Raw genomic sequence first — 16,770 nt, forward strand, 5'->3', positions numbered from 1 at the left:
GTCAAATGTCACTCTTTGACATGCAGTCACTGTTGATAATTTGGGCAAAACTGTTGTTGAAACAGAAAGCAACTGTGCAGTTTACAGCTGTCAGTAGAAAATCTAAACAAATGACTAACAAATAGCTAAAAATCTATGCTCTAATGTTTTGTTTTCAGTTTCATTAATGGCTTTCGATTCATAGCTCTAAATTAGCCAGCTAACGTCCCGATTTGGAAAAAGATTGACATTTTTGTTGGCTGATTTGAAACCTTTGAAGTAAAACTTTGTAGTTTTTGTGTAGGATATGCTTCAAATATTTTGTTTGCGGAATTTTGAATAACACATTGGGCAGCATATTTAATAGATTAAAATTGCTCTCTTCTGAGGGTATGAATGTTTTGATAAAATTTTATTTTTCTGACCGCACAAAAATTGTGGGGGGGATTGTGTAATTTTGCTCCTCAATTTTCTCTCCTGAAAGTGGTAACATACAATTAATTAGTGTTACAGGTTCAGAGGGTTTAGCAACTGTTTCTTTGCCCTATCTTTATGTCTGGGGCTGAGAAATTAAAGTTAACATCATTGACTGTGGGACCCTCACAGGTGAACCCTAACCTTGTCACTGCTTAACATAATCATGTGCAGTTTCAAATCTGAATCAATGGGACAATTATGGGAACTGAATTTCTATTTTCCCTCGTCCAGTGATGACTCGTCAATTGAAGCTTCTGTGTCACCAACTAGACAAGATAGGCTCAAGTGGAGACCTGAGATTGAAAGCATAACTTTGCTAACCTGTCTGATATAGTACCAAACCAAGTGGCCATTATTAACTCAACAAGAAATATCATTCATCTGCATTAATTTGAAGAGATTAAAATTCTCATTGGAGGACATTCAGAATGTATAGAACCACCTACAGTGCAGAAGGAGGCCATTTGGCCCATAAAGTCTACACCGGCCCTCTGAAAAAGCACCCTACCACGGCTCACTACCCTGCCCTATCCCCACACATCTTTGGACACTAAGGGACAGTTTTTGCATGACCAATCACGTAACCTACACGTCTTTTGGACTGAGCTCCAACTATAGCTGAACTTCAATTATCGTGGTTTCCTATCAAATATAGAACCAGACCCTGGGAGTCAAAAGAGAGAGACGCGTGATCATCCTGAGACCAAAAATCTTGCATGTCTTTAGGTTCCATAAGACGATAAAAATCTTAATCCTTTAACATTTAGGAAAATGTACTAAATGTTCTACAACACCATATAAACCAGGGAGGCCCCAACCTCACTCCCCCTGTCCCCCCCATCTGAACCACAACCACCAGCAGTAGGGTACAATTGGACTCGATGCTCTTGGGCTGTGGTTGTGTAGCTAGGTTCATACTTGCCAATTGGGTGAGATACTGGAGGGTAACAAGTTCTTGTAGAACCGCACTCCAACACTTGTTTTCTGATATGATTTCATATGACACTTGCGGCAACATTTTAAAATAGTAAAGCCTGGTTATCTGTTTTATTAATTATGGATTTAGCATACTTGAAGAATACTTAATTGATGCAGCAATGAAATAGCACCACTCAAGTTACATTAGCCATAGATATCCTTGCTGAATGCATCAACTACCTCACTTTGTACACCTAGTTTGTTGACTGCACTGATGTATCTAACTGCACCAAGTCCTTGTTGACTTTTATTGACTTTTATCAAGTATTATTCCACCAATGCTTCAATTTTAAAATATTTAACCTAGTGTCCATTCCTCCCTATCTTTCAAATCTTCCAGCCCCTAAAGACTTTAAGAATTCTGTATTCCTCTAACTGGCGTATTGCTTACTTCCTTTCCCTCATCGTTGGTAGACATAATTTTGTCTGTCTTGGTACTGAGCCCTGGAATTCCTTACTTGAAGCTTTCTGCCTTCCCACCTCTCTCCCCTACTGATAACACTGACCCATAGGTATCTTTTATGTTAAAATAATCTTTAACTCAAAGACTGAATTAACCACATTAACATCAAAGACATAGTTTTATAATTATTAAATAAAAGGAAAAACTTTAACTTATCTAAACTGCCACTATATCCCAATTAAGCAACCAATGTATTTCAAATGCCACTTAAATAAATTTAACAATCAGTGTTACTTGCTTATCTGTGCAGACCTTTGGAGAGAGGGACCTTTTCAGGAACAACCTGAAAACCCTTGTCTTGTCAGACTTGAATCCTATGGCAAACTGCTGTTCAACTTGAAATCTTGCTGCCGCCAAAACTAGAGACAGCCCTGGCTCCTCCAATCAATTACATTATCTGTATCCCTCTAAGTTGTCACATAACCTTCTCAGCTAGGAATAAACACAATCCCTCAAGTTATCTACACCCCAGAGAATCTCCTGCAAGCAAAGCAATGTTTTATTAGCCATTTATATATAAACCCGTAAATGGTTAGAAGCAACAGTGACCTCGCATTTACAACTCCTTATTCACAGTTTTAGTGGACACACTGCCCATATGTATTTTAAATCAGGGTTTTTAATAACATTACTGCCGCAAATATAATATATATTAATCTCTACATTAATCACGCTAGTTATTGTTCTGTTTGTTTACTGGTTAATTGGGAGCAATTTTTTTTGTTTTAAACTACTCTGTTCTATAGTAAACTAAATTAAATATGAATGGGTGGTGTAATCAAGTTGGCGTGTTGTCCTTTTCATATCTAAGGCCTGGTTTGAGTCCAGACTGACCAATGAAAATTTGCATTGCCAGCTGGCTGCAAAGATCATATGAATTTGGGTAGTCCCCTCTCCAGCTAGCGCATTTTCTCCAACACCTGTGAAAATCCATGCAGGTTACCTGCTCTACCTGACTAGGCCCTAACAACAATTCAAGAGATTACTGGAAGTAGGATACAGTATATTCTTAACAGGAAACTGCAGCACAGATGAGTGTAAAATGAGTCAGCCACCATCAACTGAAAAATCAATACATTTTCCATCTTCACAAGTGCCTTTTTGGAATTATTTTTTGATGAGTAGCTAATATTGGCTTTGTTGGCAATGATATAATTCATTAAGCTTGCCTTTCTATCTTGTATACATTTGTGTTAGTGTCATTGACTTGTCAAATGTTACATTTCTAACCAATGTCTTGCTTGAGGGCCATTGTTTGGAATGTTTTAAAAAAAAATAATTTTTATTGAGATTTTCAAAAAATATCAAAAACAGAAAATAACAACAAGAAAAAGAACCCCTGTACTGATCCCCTCAGGGCAAATTTCACCCTCTCCAATTTGATGAACCCCACCAGATCATTGATTCAGGCCTCCATGCTTGGGGGCCTCGCATCCTTCCATTGAAGCAAAATCCTCCGCCGGGCTACTAGAACACTGGCCTCTTTCGCCTCCTGCACTCCTGGCTCCACTGCAACCCAAAAAATTGTGAGACACCAGCCTGGCTTGACCCTGGATCCTACCACCCTCGACACCGTCCTTGCTCCCCCCTTCCAAAATTCCCCCAGCGCTGGGCATGCCCAGAACATATGGGCATGGTTCGCTGAGCTCCCCGAGCACCTAGCACACCTGTCTTCACCCCCGAAAAACCTACTCATCCTCATCCCGGTCATGTGGGCCCTATGTAGCACCTTGAACTGTATGAGGCTAAACCTCGCACAGGAAGAGGAGGAATTCACTCTTTCCAGGGCATCCGCCCACGTCCCCTCCTCAATCTCCTCACCCAGCTCCTCTTCCCATTTACCCTTCAGCTCCTCCACCGAGGCCTCTTCCACCTCCTGCATGAAATCCTCCCTCCTCCAACCCACACCCCCGAGAGCACCCTGTCCCGTACCCCACGTGGGGGCAGCAGAGGGAACCCCTCCACCTGCCGCCTGGCAAACGCCCTAACCTGCATGTACCTAAACATCTTCCCCGGGGGGAGCCCAAACTTCCCCTCACTCACCCAGGCTCGCAAACCTCCCATCCACAAACAGGTCCCTCAACCTCCTAATACCTACCCTGTGCCAGCCAAGGAACCCGCCATCGATGCTCCCTGGTACAAACCGGTGATTTCCCCTGTATCGGGGACTCCATTGAGCCCCCCACCTCCCCCCTATGCCGTCTCCATTGCCCCCAGATTTTGAGTGTAGCCGCCACCACCAGGCTCGTGGTATACCTCGTTGGAGGGAGCGGCAACGGCGCCGTTACCAGCGCCTCCAGGCTCGTGTCCACACAGAACGCCATCTCCATCCTCTTCCATGCTGCCCCTGCCCCGTCCATTACCCACTTACGCACCATCGCTGCGTTGGCAGCCCAATAGTACCCACAGAGGTTGGGCAACGCCAGCCCCCCACTATCCCTGCCCCGCTTCAAAAACACCCTTCTCGCCCTCGGAGTCCCATGTGCCCATACAAATCCCGTAATACTCCTGTTGACCCTCCTAAAAAAGGCCTTCGGGATAAGGATGGGGAGGCACTGGAACAGGAACAAAAACCTCGGGAGCACCGTCACCTTGACGGACTGCACCCTGCCCGCCAGCGACAGCGGCAACATGTCCCATCTTTTAAACTCCTCCTCCATTTGCTCCATCAGCCTAGTGAGGTTAAGTTTGTGAAGGGCCCCCCCGCTCGTAGCCACCTGGACTCCCAGGTACCGAAAGCTCCTCCCTGCCCTTTTCAGTGGGAGCCTACCAATCCCCTCCTCTTGATCCCCCGGGTGCACGACGAACATCTCACTCTTACCCAGGTTGAGCTTGTACCCAGAAAAGACCCAAATTCCCTAAGAATCTTCATCACCTCCGGCATTCCCCCCACTGGGTCCGCCACATATAGCAACAAGTCATCTGCGTATAATGACACTCGATGCTCCTCCCCACCCCGCACCAGACGCCTCCAATTCCTTGACTCCCTCAACGCCATGGCCAGGGGCTCAGTTGCCGACGCAAAGAGCAAGGGGGACAGGGGACACCCCTGTCTTGTCCCCTGGTACAATTGAAAGTACTCCGATCTCCTCCTATTCGTGGCTACGCTCGCCATCGGGGCCTCATATAACAGCCGCACCCAACTGACAAACCCCCCCCCCCGGAACCCAAACCTTTCCAGCACCTCCCACAAGTACCCCCATTCAACCCTATCAAAGGCCTTCTCCGCGTCTAATGCTACCACTATCTCCGCTTCCCCTTCTACCGCCGGCATCATTATAACATTCAGAAGCCTACGTATATTGGTGTTCAGCTGCCTTCCCTTCACAAACCTTGTCTAGTCCTCATGAATGACCCCCGGCACACAGTCCTCTATCCTTGTGGCCAAGATCTTCGCCAACAGCTTGGCATCCACACTGCAGGGGGTCCTTGTCCTGTTTAAGTATCAAGGAAATCAGTGCCCATGACATAGTCGGGGGCAAAGCTCCCCCCTCCCTTGCCTCGTTAAAGGTCCTAACCAACAGGGGGCCCAGCAGGTCTGCGTACATTTTGTAAAATTCGACCGGGAACCCATCCGGCTCCGGCGTCTTCCCCGACTGCATGCTGCCTATCCCTTTGACCAGGTCCTCCAGCTCAATAGGTGCCCCCAGCCCCTCCACCTGTCCCTCCTCCACCGTCGCAAATCTCAACCTGTCTAAAAAGTGCTCCATTCTCTCCCCCCCCCTCCCCCCCCTCTCAACCGGGGGCTCGGACCGGTACAATTCCCCATAAAAGTCCCTGAAGACCCCATTAATGTCCACCCCCCTTCGCACCACATTGCCTCCCCTATCCGTCACTCCACCAATCTCCCAGGCCGCGTCTCGCTTATGGAGCTGATGCACCAGCATCCTACTCGCCGTCTCCCCATATTCGTACACCGCTCCCTGTGACTTCCTCCACTGAGCTTCCGCCTTTCTGGTGGTCAGCAAGTCGAACTTGGCCTGAAGGTTACGTTGCTCCCTCAACAGTCCCTCCTCCGGAGCCTCCGCGTATCTCCTGTCCACCGTCACCATCTCCCCCACCAACCTCTCCCTCTCCCTCTCTCTTTGCTCTCCCCTCTCCCTATGGGCTCGGATGGAAATCACATGGGATTAGGTTGGATAGAAGACTGGCTAACCGACCAAAGGCAGAGGGTCGGAATAAATGGGTTTTCTTCTGGATACAATTAGTGCGGAGTCACAGGGTTTGGCCCTCGGGCCACAACTATTTACAATATATATTAATGACTTGGATGTAGGGACAAAAGGTACAATAGGCAAGAGGGATAGTAAGTTGCAATGAGGAAATAAAAAAAATTACAAATAGATAATAGATAGGTCAGTTGAGTGGGCCAAAATTTGGCAGATGGAGTTTAAAGTGGATAAGAGTGAGGTAATCCATTTTGGTCATAAAAACGGAAAGGTAGCTTATTAACTAAATGAAGAGAAATTTCAATGCAGAGGGACCTGGGTGTTCTCGTGCATGAATCTCTGAAAGGAGGCAACTGGAAATTTGGCATTCATGGCTAAAGGAATAGAGTGTAAAAGTCGGCATGTTGCTGCAACTGTATACAGCATTGGTGAGACCGCATCTGGAGTACTGAGTACAGTTTTTGGTCCCTTTATTGGAGGAGGGATGTAGTTGCGTTAGAGGCATTTCAGCGGAGGTACACTAGATTGATTCCAGAAATATGGGATCTGTCTTATGAAGAGAGATTGAGCAGTATAGGCCTAAACTCTCGAGTTGAGAAGAATGAGAAGAGATCTAATTGAGGTATATCAGATGATAAAGGGTATTGACAAAGTAGTAGAGTGGATGCATCCTCTGGAATGAGAGGTCTCGGTTTTAGGATAAGGAGCAGCAGATTTAATTAATAATAATCTTTATTGTCACAAGTAGGCTTACATTAACACTGCAATGAAGCTACTGTGAAACGCCCCTAGTCGCCACATTCCGGCGCCAATTCAGGTACACGGGGAGAATTCAGAATGTCCAAATTACCTATCAGCACGTCTTTTGGGACTTGTAGAAGGAAATCGGAGCACCCGGAGGAAACCTACGCAGACATGGGGAGAACGTACGGACTCCGCACAGACAGTGACCCAAGCTGGGAATTGAAGCAACAGTGCTACCCACTGTGCTACCGTGCTGCCCTTAAAACCGAGATGAGGAGAAATTACTTCTCTTGAAGGATCGCGAATCTGTGGAATTCACTACCCCAGAGTGCAGTGGATGCTAGGACTATGACTAAATTTAAGGAGGAGATAGACAGATTTAAAAAAAAAATTTAAAGTACCCAATTATTTTTTTTCCAATTAAGGGGTAATTTAGCGTGGCCAATCCACCTAACCTGTACATCTTTGGGTTGTGGGGATGAAACCCACGCAGACATGGAGAGAATATGCAAACTCCATGTGGACAGTGACCTGGGGCTGGGATTCAAACCCGGGTCTTCAGTGCCATAGACAGCAGTGTTAACCACGTGCTGCCCTGGATTTTTCATTAGTAATGGATTGATGGGTTATGGAGAATGGGCAGGAAAGTGGAGTTGAGGCTGAGACGAAATCAGCCATGATTGTACTGAATGCTGGAGTGGGCTTGAGGGGCTGAATTGTTCACTCCTGCTCCTAGTTCTTATGTATAAGCCATCTTTGCATTTGTCTTTCAGTTTGAATTCCAAAGTGGATGACTGCACATTTGCCCACATTGAACCTTATCTGCTACATTTTTGGCCATTCATTTGTATTCAATGCCTTTTGTAGCTTTGTGTTTTTATCTGCACAACTTATTTAGTGTCATCTGCCAACTTTAATACACATTTCTTTAATGTTTCCAAGTCATTAATGGCAAAACACTGATGACCCAGGAGCTATTTTAGATTAGGTAATCTGTAATGAGACAGGATTGATTAATGATTTCATAATAAAAGAGCCTCTAGGTAGCAGTCATCGGAACGTTAGAATTTCATATTCAATGTCTCAATTCAGCGATACTTTCTGTCCTAATAGGTTGACTTTATATTGTTAATCATTGTGACCCTTTAGAAAGTGAATCGAACTGCGGAGCACTGGAGTTTTTCTGCAGTCGAGGAGGCACTGTGGTTAGCACTGCGGTCTCACAGCACCAGGGACCTGGGTTTGATTCCGGCCTTGGATGATTGTGTGGAGTTTGCACATTCTCCCCGTGTCTGCATGTGTTTCCTCCGGGTACGCCTGTTTCCTCCTCTTGTCCAAAGATGTGCAGGTTAGGTGGGTTGGCCATGGGGTTACGGGGAGTGGGCCTGGGTGGGATGCTCTTTTGGAGGGTCAGTGTAAACATGATAGGCCGAATGGTGTCCTTCTGCACTGTAGGGATTCAATTCTATGATTCTGAGATGCTGGGATCGGCAAACAGAGGTGTTACAGCACCTACAATAACAGGAGTTGCTACCATGTGATATGTTCGCACAAATTATTTCACTGTTGTAAACATTGAATAGAAGGGATTTTTTCTATTTTTATTTTGGATTTCTGTCATTTACCATGCTTATTTATTTCTATCTGAACAGAGTTTGACATTTGAGAGGATTATATTGTAAGCAGATTGGGAAACGGATTTGTGAAACAGACCCTGGAAAGACCCAAAAGGATAGTTGAATTACTTTGGCATTCTTTGTTTTCCAGATTCTGGCGAACCACCGAAGAAAATGGCAGCTGGCAATATGGAAATTGATGATTCCTTGTACAGGTAAGAGAAGAACATCCAAAAATATTGAAGAACAAAATACATTGTTGTACAAGTAAACCAAGAATGGCGATATTCTATAAGTTGCATTGGACTTCTGACTTACTTCGTGATGGCATCTGCAGGGGGTCCAGTTTTTGAAGTGCCTCTCAGCCCTTTGGTACCTTGTCCAATTGACATTTTTCCTGCTTAAACCCATTGCACCTGAGCCTGACATGGTCCTTGCCTTGCCTTGACAATCACAGTCATATTCCAGCAGAAAATGCAATTATAATTTAGAATCCTGTCAGCCTTTGCTTTTTATTTCTAGTCGAGCACTGCTGCAGCCAGTTTTTTCCCTTTCCATTGCCCTCCTGCAATTTAGCTAAATGCACATCGACTGCAGATTGAGCCTCGGACTTTCTTTGTGTTTCAATCCCACGCTACAAGTGTACTTTTAGGTATTTTGGAGCAAAATTTAAAATCACATTTTTGCCAGAGTTCCAGATTGTTCAGGTGCATCAGCAGTGCATCATGCCTGTGCTGTGGTGTCCAGAGCTGAATGCAGTATTCTAAATGGGTCTAACCAGAACTATATATAACTGCAATGTAAATTCCGCCCCTTTCTATTCCAGTCTTCTTGAGATAAAATTAATAAGGAACACTTCGCTAAACTGTAATGGTGTAACTAATAATGCCCCATGCATTGCTCCCTCACAGTGCCGAGGACCCAGGTTCGACGCCAGCCTCGGGTCACTGTCTGTGTGGAGTTTGCACATTCTCCCAGTGTCTGTGTGGGTCTCACCCCCACAACCCAAAGATGTGTAGGGTACGTGAATTGGCCACGCGAAATTGCTCCTTAATTGGGGAAAAAAGAGAATTGTGTACTCTTTTTAAAAAAAGAAAATAATTGCCGGTGGAAAGGTGATGGTGAGCCACCTTCTTGGACTGTTGCCATCTATATGGTGTAGGTGCACCCAAAGTTGTTTAGAAGGGAGTTCCAGGATTGTAATCCAATGACGGTGAAGGAACAGTGATGTAGTTCCAAGCCAGGATGGTGTGTGGCTTGTAGGGGAACTTGCAGATGGTGGTGTTGTCATCCATCTGCTGCCCTTGTCCTCCTAGGTGGTGGTGGTCACGGGTTTGAAAGATATTGTCAAACGAGTCCTGGGTGATTTTCAGCAGTGCATCTTGTAGATGATACACACTGCTGACATTGTGTGCAATGGTGGTGATGAGAGTGAATTTTTAATGTTTAAGCAGTTTCCTTGCCTTGGATGCTGTCAAGCTTCTTGAGTGTTGTTGAAGCTGCACTCATCCAGACTAGTAGAGAATACTCCATCACATTCCTGACATTAGTGTTGTAGATAGTGGACAGGGATTGGGGCATCAGGAGCTGCATTACTGGCCACAGAATTTGTGGCTTCTAACCTGCTCTAGTAGACAGCGTATTTGTAGTCTGACCCGGTTCAGTTTCTGCTCAATGGTAACCTCCAGGATGTTGATAGTTGGGAAATAACAATGCCACTGAATGTTGTGGAGAGATGGTTAGATTCTTTCTAGTCGGACTTGGTCATTACCTGGCACCTGTGCGGCATAAATATTATTTGCCACTTAACAACCCTAACCAGAATGTTGTCCAGATCTTGCTGCATTTGGACATCGACTGCGAGAGTATCTGAGGAGTTGCAAATGGTGCTGAATGTACCAAACAACCTAATTTTTGACCTTACTATGTAGGTAAGATGGTTGAGCCTAGGACCTACCCTGAGGAACTCCTGCAGTGATGTCTTGGGGCAGAGCCGATTGTTTTCAACAGCCGCAACAATTTCCTTTGTACTATGTATGAGTCCAACCTGTGGGGAGGTATCTGCCTCTTTCCCATTGACTCCAGTTTTGCTAGGGCTCTTTAATGCCACACTTGGTCAAATGCTGCCTTGGTGTCAAGGGCAGTCACTCTCACCTCACCTCAGGAGTTCAGCTTTTTTGTCCATGTTTGGATCAAGGCTGGAATGAGGTCAGGAACCGAGTGACCTTGGCAGAACCCAAACTGAGTGCAATGAGCAGGTTATTGCTGAGTAATTGCTGCACTATAGCACAGTTCATACTCTTTCCATCACTTTTGATCATCAAGTATAGACTGATGGGTCAGATGGGTTTCTCCTGCATTTTGTGGACAAAACCTATCTGAGCAATTTTCCATATTGCTGGGTCGATACCGATGTTGCACCTGTGCGGGAAGAGCTTGGCTGGGCGCAACTTGTTCTGGAGCACAAGACTTTAGTACTATTGCCGGAATGTTGTCAGGGCCCAGTTGTTTATTGAGATTACGTGGACTTGACTGAAGATTGACATCTGTGAAGTTCTGGCTGGGGAGGAGGTCACAATGGATCATCTACTCCGCATTTCTGGCTGAATATGGTTGCAGATGCTTCAACCTTTTGCTTAGTGTTGATGTGCTGGGCTTCCCCATCATTGATGATGGGATATTTGTGGAGTCTCCTCTACCAGTTACTGTGTGGTGGTTACTCCAGCAGATATAGTCATAGACAGATGCAATCAGTGGTTTGGCGAGGATGAGGTCAAATAGGTTTTTGCCTCTTATTGGATTGGATTGGATTGTTCCCTCACCATCAGCCATGGACCCAGTCTAGCAGCTTTGTCCTTTGGAACTCATCCAGCCCTGTCAGTAGTGGTGCTACCGTGCCACTCTTGGCGGTAAACATTAACGTCTCCCCACCCGGAATTCAATCTGTGTCCTACCACCCTCCGTATTTCTTCAAAGAGGTGGTCAAAATGGAGAAGTACCGATTCATCAGCTGAGTGGGCGGGCGGTGTGGTGGTAGGTGGTAATCGGCAGGAGATTTCCTCGCCCATGTTTAAGCTGATGCCATGAGTCTTCTTGGGGTCAGAATCAATGCTGAGGACTCCCGGGCAGCTCCTTCCTAACTGTATACCACTATGCTGCCACCTCTGGTGGGGCTGTCCTGCCAGTGGGACAGGACATAACCAGTGATGGTGATGTCTGGAACATTGTGTGAAGTATGATTTCACGAGTATGACTATGTCAGTCCGTTGCATGACTCATCTGTGAGACAGGTCCCCCAATTTAGGCACAAGCCAAAGTTGCCGATGCCAGTACTAGGCGGTATGGTAGAACAGTGGTTAGCACTGTAGCTTCACAGTGCCAGTGTCCCAGGTTCGATTCCCGGCTTGGGTCATTGTCTGTGCAGAGTCTGCACATTCCCCCCCGTGTCTACGTGGGTTTCCTCCGAGTGCTCCGGCTTCCTCCCACAAGTCCTGAAAGACGTACTGTTGGGTAATTTGGACCTTCTGAATTCTCCCTCCATGTACCCGAACAGGCGCCAGAATATGGCGACTAGGGGTTTTGTCACAGTAACTTCATTGCAGTGTTAATGTAAGCATACTTGTGACAATAAAGATTATTATTATAAGGAGGACTTTGCAGGGTCGACAGGATGGGGTTGTCATCTCCCGTGCTTGTGTCAATGCTGGGTTGTTTGGTTTCATTCCTTATTGACTTCTGCAGCAGATTGATATAACTGATTGGCTTGCTAGGCCATTAAGAGTGAACCACATTGCTGTTGCTCTGGGCCACTGTCCGTGTGGAGTTTGCACATTCTCCGTGTTTGCGTGAGTTTCGCCCTCACAACCCAAAGATATGCAGGGTAGGTGGATTGGCCATGCTAAAATTGCCCCTTAATTGGAAAAAATTAATTGGGTACTCTAAATTCATTTTTTAAAAAATCAATATAAAATATGGTTGGCGATATGTGTAAGACACAGAGCTCAAATGAGGCACATGTTCGGAAGAGTTTTACGCTCTGCTCTGTCATTACTTCCTTTTCTTAAAAAAAAAAGTTGGAGATAAATGTATGTTTAAAAATTGAGATAAAAGTTGAGAGTTAACGATAAGATCAAGTTCCTTAGGTACACATAAAGCCTTTGCTGCTGAAAGTCTGGAAAAATTATCAGGGAAATGGAGCTGCCCACAGCTGAATATGCTGGACTTTAATGTTCTGCAGATTCGCTTAATTACCTTTGTGGGCCAAAAAATTTTATCTGATAGATTTCTGCTCTTGTTCATTCCACCCCTCAACGGATTGATTGGCTTGCATGAAGTGCATGACCAAGTAAATTGTATACAATTCATGGACAGAACTGACTTGATGAGCTGCATAATTTTTCCACTTCCATTCTCTCCATCTAATTTGTTATCATGAATATAAACGGATTTGTAAATCTGAACAATTCATTGTTGCTACCTCTCTGCCAGAACACATGATCCAAAACATATAGCTACTACTGTAATTAGCAAAAGAACCCTGCTATGTCCTGGTATTTATTGTGTTATTGTGTTAACAGTATTATTACCACAGATAATGAAACAATTGCATTCATATTGTTACATTACATTTTCACAAACCTGTAGTGATATACTACAGCTGTTGCTCATTAGCAACACTTCCACTTCGGAGTTAGAAAGTTGGAGGTTCAAGTCCCAATTCAAAAACGTGAGACTTAATCCAGAGTGAGGGAGTGTTACGCTGTTGGACCTGGTGACTTTTGATGAGTCATTAAACTGAGATTTTTCCTTGCAGTTGGGCATAATAGATCCCGTGTCTCCTGTTAAAGGAATAGCAGGGAACTTCCCTCTACTGACCTGGTCAATATTTATCCTTCAACCCAACGTCACTCAAAATGAAATTTAAAAACAGAAAATGATTAAACCATTTAACAGTCGGGCAGCATCTGTGCAGCTAGGCACAGAGTTAACGTTTCAGATTGCTTACCTTTCATCCCTAAAAAACGACAGCCTAGTCATTGTCTCATTGATGTTTGTGGTACCCTAGCATGAAATACAAGTCTAGGGGCGGGATTCTTCGAATACCAGCGGGGTGGGAACCTCCGGCACGAAGGAGTTGCATAAACCACTCTGGTGTTGAGCCGCCCTGAAGGTGCGGAATCCTCTGCACCTTCAGGGGCTAGGCCGGCACGGAATGGTTTGCACCGCGCCAGCCGGCGACGATGGGGTTGGCGCCACGCCGACCGGCGCGATTTTGCGCATGCGCGGGAGTGCCAGTGTGTGCTGGCGTCATCCCAGCGCATGCGCAGGAGCGGGGTTCACCTCCACGCCGGCCATCGCGGACCGGTACACCAGCCGGTGTGGAGGAATAGGGTGCCCTCATGGCACAGGCCCGCCCGCGAATCAGTCCCGCCGGTAAGTACCTGTCGTAACATACGCCGGCGGGAGCCGCCGTAAACGGGCAGCCACTCGGCCCATCGCGGGCCGGAGAATCGCCAGGAGGGCCACCGTGGGTGGGTGGGGGGAAGAATTTGTTAAATGGATATTAGTTGGGTGTTAGTTATGTTGAAGTGGAGGATATCAAGGCTCGCCTGTGCTCATTTCCAGGGTAAGGCTGAAAGAGAGCTTTGCTGTTTGAGGTGCATGGTGTATAACATGTTTACCCACAAACAAAAGATTTATAAGTAACAACAGTCTTCAGCTTCTGGCTATCTATCCAAATTTTGACAATACGTGACAATTTTTATGGTATTCCTATTGTACTCTTTTTGGCTAACATGTTATTGATTAGATGCTAGGTGAAAGCAAAACGTTTACATAAAGAGAGACTACATCAATATCAATATCAATATCCAGTCCAAAGATGTGCGGGTTAGGTGGATTGGCCATGCTAAATTGCCCGTAGTGTCCTAAAAAGTAAGGTTAAGGGAGGGGGGGGTTGTTGGGTTACGGGTATAGGGTGGATATGTGGGTTTGAGTAGGGTGATCATTGCTCGGCACAACATCGAGGGCCGAAGGGCCTGTTCTGTGCTGTACTGTTTTATGTTCTTGCTTACCAGCTGTTACCATTTTACCCCCTTTCATTGCAGCCGGCAACGCTATGTTCTCGGAGACAGTGCAATGTATCGGATGGCTGAGTCTCATGTTTTCCTGAGTGGAATTGGTGGATTAGGCATTGAAATTGGTAAGCTAAGTTTTTAATGTATTGCAAAAAGAAAGATGGCACATTTGATTTTAAAATGGTGATGGAGTTATATCAGCACGCCCTAGTGCAATTAGCTTCTGCCTTTTAAAGCCATAACATCTGAAAACTGAAGTTTGCCGTGACTGTCTGTGTACAATGCATGGGCAATCCACCACATTATCACAGTCTCAAAATAAAGGGCAGGCCATATAGGACTGCAATGAGGAGCAATCTTTGGCATTCTCTCCCAGAGGTCTGTGGGGATTCAGTCATTGAATATGTTCAAAACTGTGATCAATAGATTTCTACATAATTTAAAAACATCAAGGGATATGGGGATAGTGCAGGAAAATGGCATTGAAGTAGATTAGCCAAGTGCTCACTGAATGGCAGAGCAGGCTGAATGGCCCAACACTCCAATTTCTTATGTTCTTATTATTAAAAGTCTTGTAGAAATCACAGACTTCATTGAAACTTTCTACATAAGCATTTTCAACGGTCAAATCTGAGTAGTCAACTTTGGCACCAAAAAGTGTGACTCTAACAGAAAATCCTGATGTTACTGCTGTTACTAACACTTGACAGCACCCTATCATGACATCAGTTGGTGCCTTTTCACCTTTTGTTCACATTGATACGTTTGTAGCCATCATTCTTTTACTCATCAGCCTGCTGACTTTATCCCCATTAAACCCCTGGTTATTGTGTGCCATGATCCGCATCTGTGCTTCTTCAAGTTCCAAGGGTGCAGACTTTAATGTATCTGGTGCATATCTGCTTACCCCATTCATTGCCAGATCTGGACCAAACCAAAGGTGACCAAATCCTGCTTTATGCCAAGATGGCTCACCACTCCAGGATCATTCTGGAATGCGAACATATAATCTGCTACTTTCTTCACAATCAACTATCTCTTGGCACCCCTGTCCCTGTTCTCCCACTTTTGCCAACAATAAGCTGATGGTATATATTAATATCGAGACCAGTTGTTCAGCTGCCACTGACGCCTTTCCTTTCCACCGTAAGAGTTCTCCTGTTTTAGCCTGAAGCCTGTATCCTTCTCTGGTTTCTTGCCCCAAAATCAAAGAAATGTACGGCCCAGAGGGCCATTAGGCACGTTGTGTCTGTGTTGAGAGTGGGTGCGTGCGGAGGAGGCCTCCTACATGGGAACCTCCCTCCGGGCCCTCGCCACGGCAGCACTCCCATCCCCACCCAAAAAACACTCCAGCAGCCCAGTGGTGACAGCCACCCTCCAATCCTGGAACCAACTGCGGCAGCAACTTGGCCTGACCAAAATGTCGAACAGGGCTCCCATCTGCAACAACCATAGGTTCAAACCAGCACTGACCGACGCCACCTTCAAAAGGTGGAGGCAGGACGGGGGGACACTGACAGTCAGGGACCTATACACGGACGACAGGATCGCAACACTGGACGAACTGACAGAGAAATTTCAGCTAGCTGGGGGGAACGAGCTACGGTACCTGCAGCTCAAAAACTTCCTACGAAAGGAGACAAGGACGTACCCACAACCGCCACGACAGACACTACTGGAAGACCTACTGGACGCAAGTATCCTAGAGAAAGGGAACTGTAGTGACATGTATGACCGACTGGTAGATAGGGACGACACCGTACTGGACGCAACAAGGAGGAAATGGGAGGACGACCTGGGGATGGAGATCGGGTGGGGACTCTGGAGCGAAGCACTGCATAGGGTCAACTCCACCTCCACGTGCGCAAGGCTCAGCCTGACGCAACTAAAAGTGGTACATAGAGCCCACTTAACAAGAACCCGTATGAGTAGGTTCTTCCCGGAGGTGGAAGACAGATGTGAACGGTGCCAAAGAGGCCCGGCCAACCACGCCCACATGTTCTGGTCTTGCCCCAGACTCGTGGAGTACTGGACAGCCTTCTTCGAGGTAATGTCCAAAGTGGTGGGAGTGAGGGTGGAGCCATGCCCGATAGTGGCGGTCTTCGGGGTTTCAGAACAGCCAGATCTATTCCTGGGGAGGAGGGCGGATGCCCTTGCCTTTGCCTCCCTGATCGCCCGCCGTAGAATCCTGTTTGGCTGGCGGTCAGCAGCACCGCCCAGAGCTGCGGACTGGCTGTCCGACCTCTCGGAATCTCTCCAAATGGAGA

At 46.0% G+C, this 16,770-nt stretch overlaps 1 protein-coding gene across 1 annotated transcript in view; it reads left to right on the plus strand.

Moving 5' to 3' along the window:
• uba6 (ubiquitin like modifier activating enzyme 6) overlaps nt 1-16,770 on the plus strand; it is a 201,878-nt gene that overhangs the window by 12,197 nt on the left and 172,911 nt on the right. Inside the window, exons 2-3 of the mRNA XM_038804447.1 lie at nt 8,578-8,641; nt 14,534-14,628. Of these exons, the coding sequence (XP_038660375.1) occupies nt 8,601-8,641; nt 14,534-14,628 (136 nt within the window). The 5' untranslated portion in view covers nt 8,578-8,600. The remainder of the gene's footprint in view (nt 1-8,577; nt 8,642-14,533; nt 14,629-16,770) is intronic.

The sequence above is a fragment of the Scyliorhinus canicula genome, chromosome 8 (assembly GCF_902713615.1).
Source record: "Scyliorhinus canicula chromosome 8, sScyCan1.1, whole genome shotgun sequence".
In the NCBI taxonomy this organism is placed as follows: domain Eukaryota; kingdom Metazoa; phylum Chordata; class Chondrichthyes; order Carcharhiniformes; family Scyliorhinidae; genus Scyliorhinus; species Scyliorhinus canicula.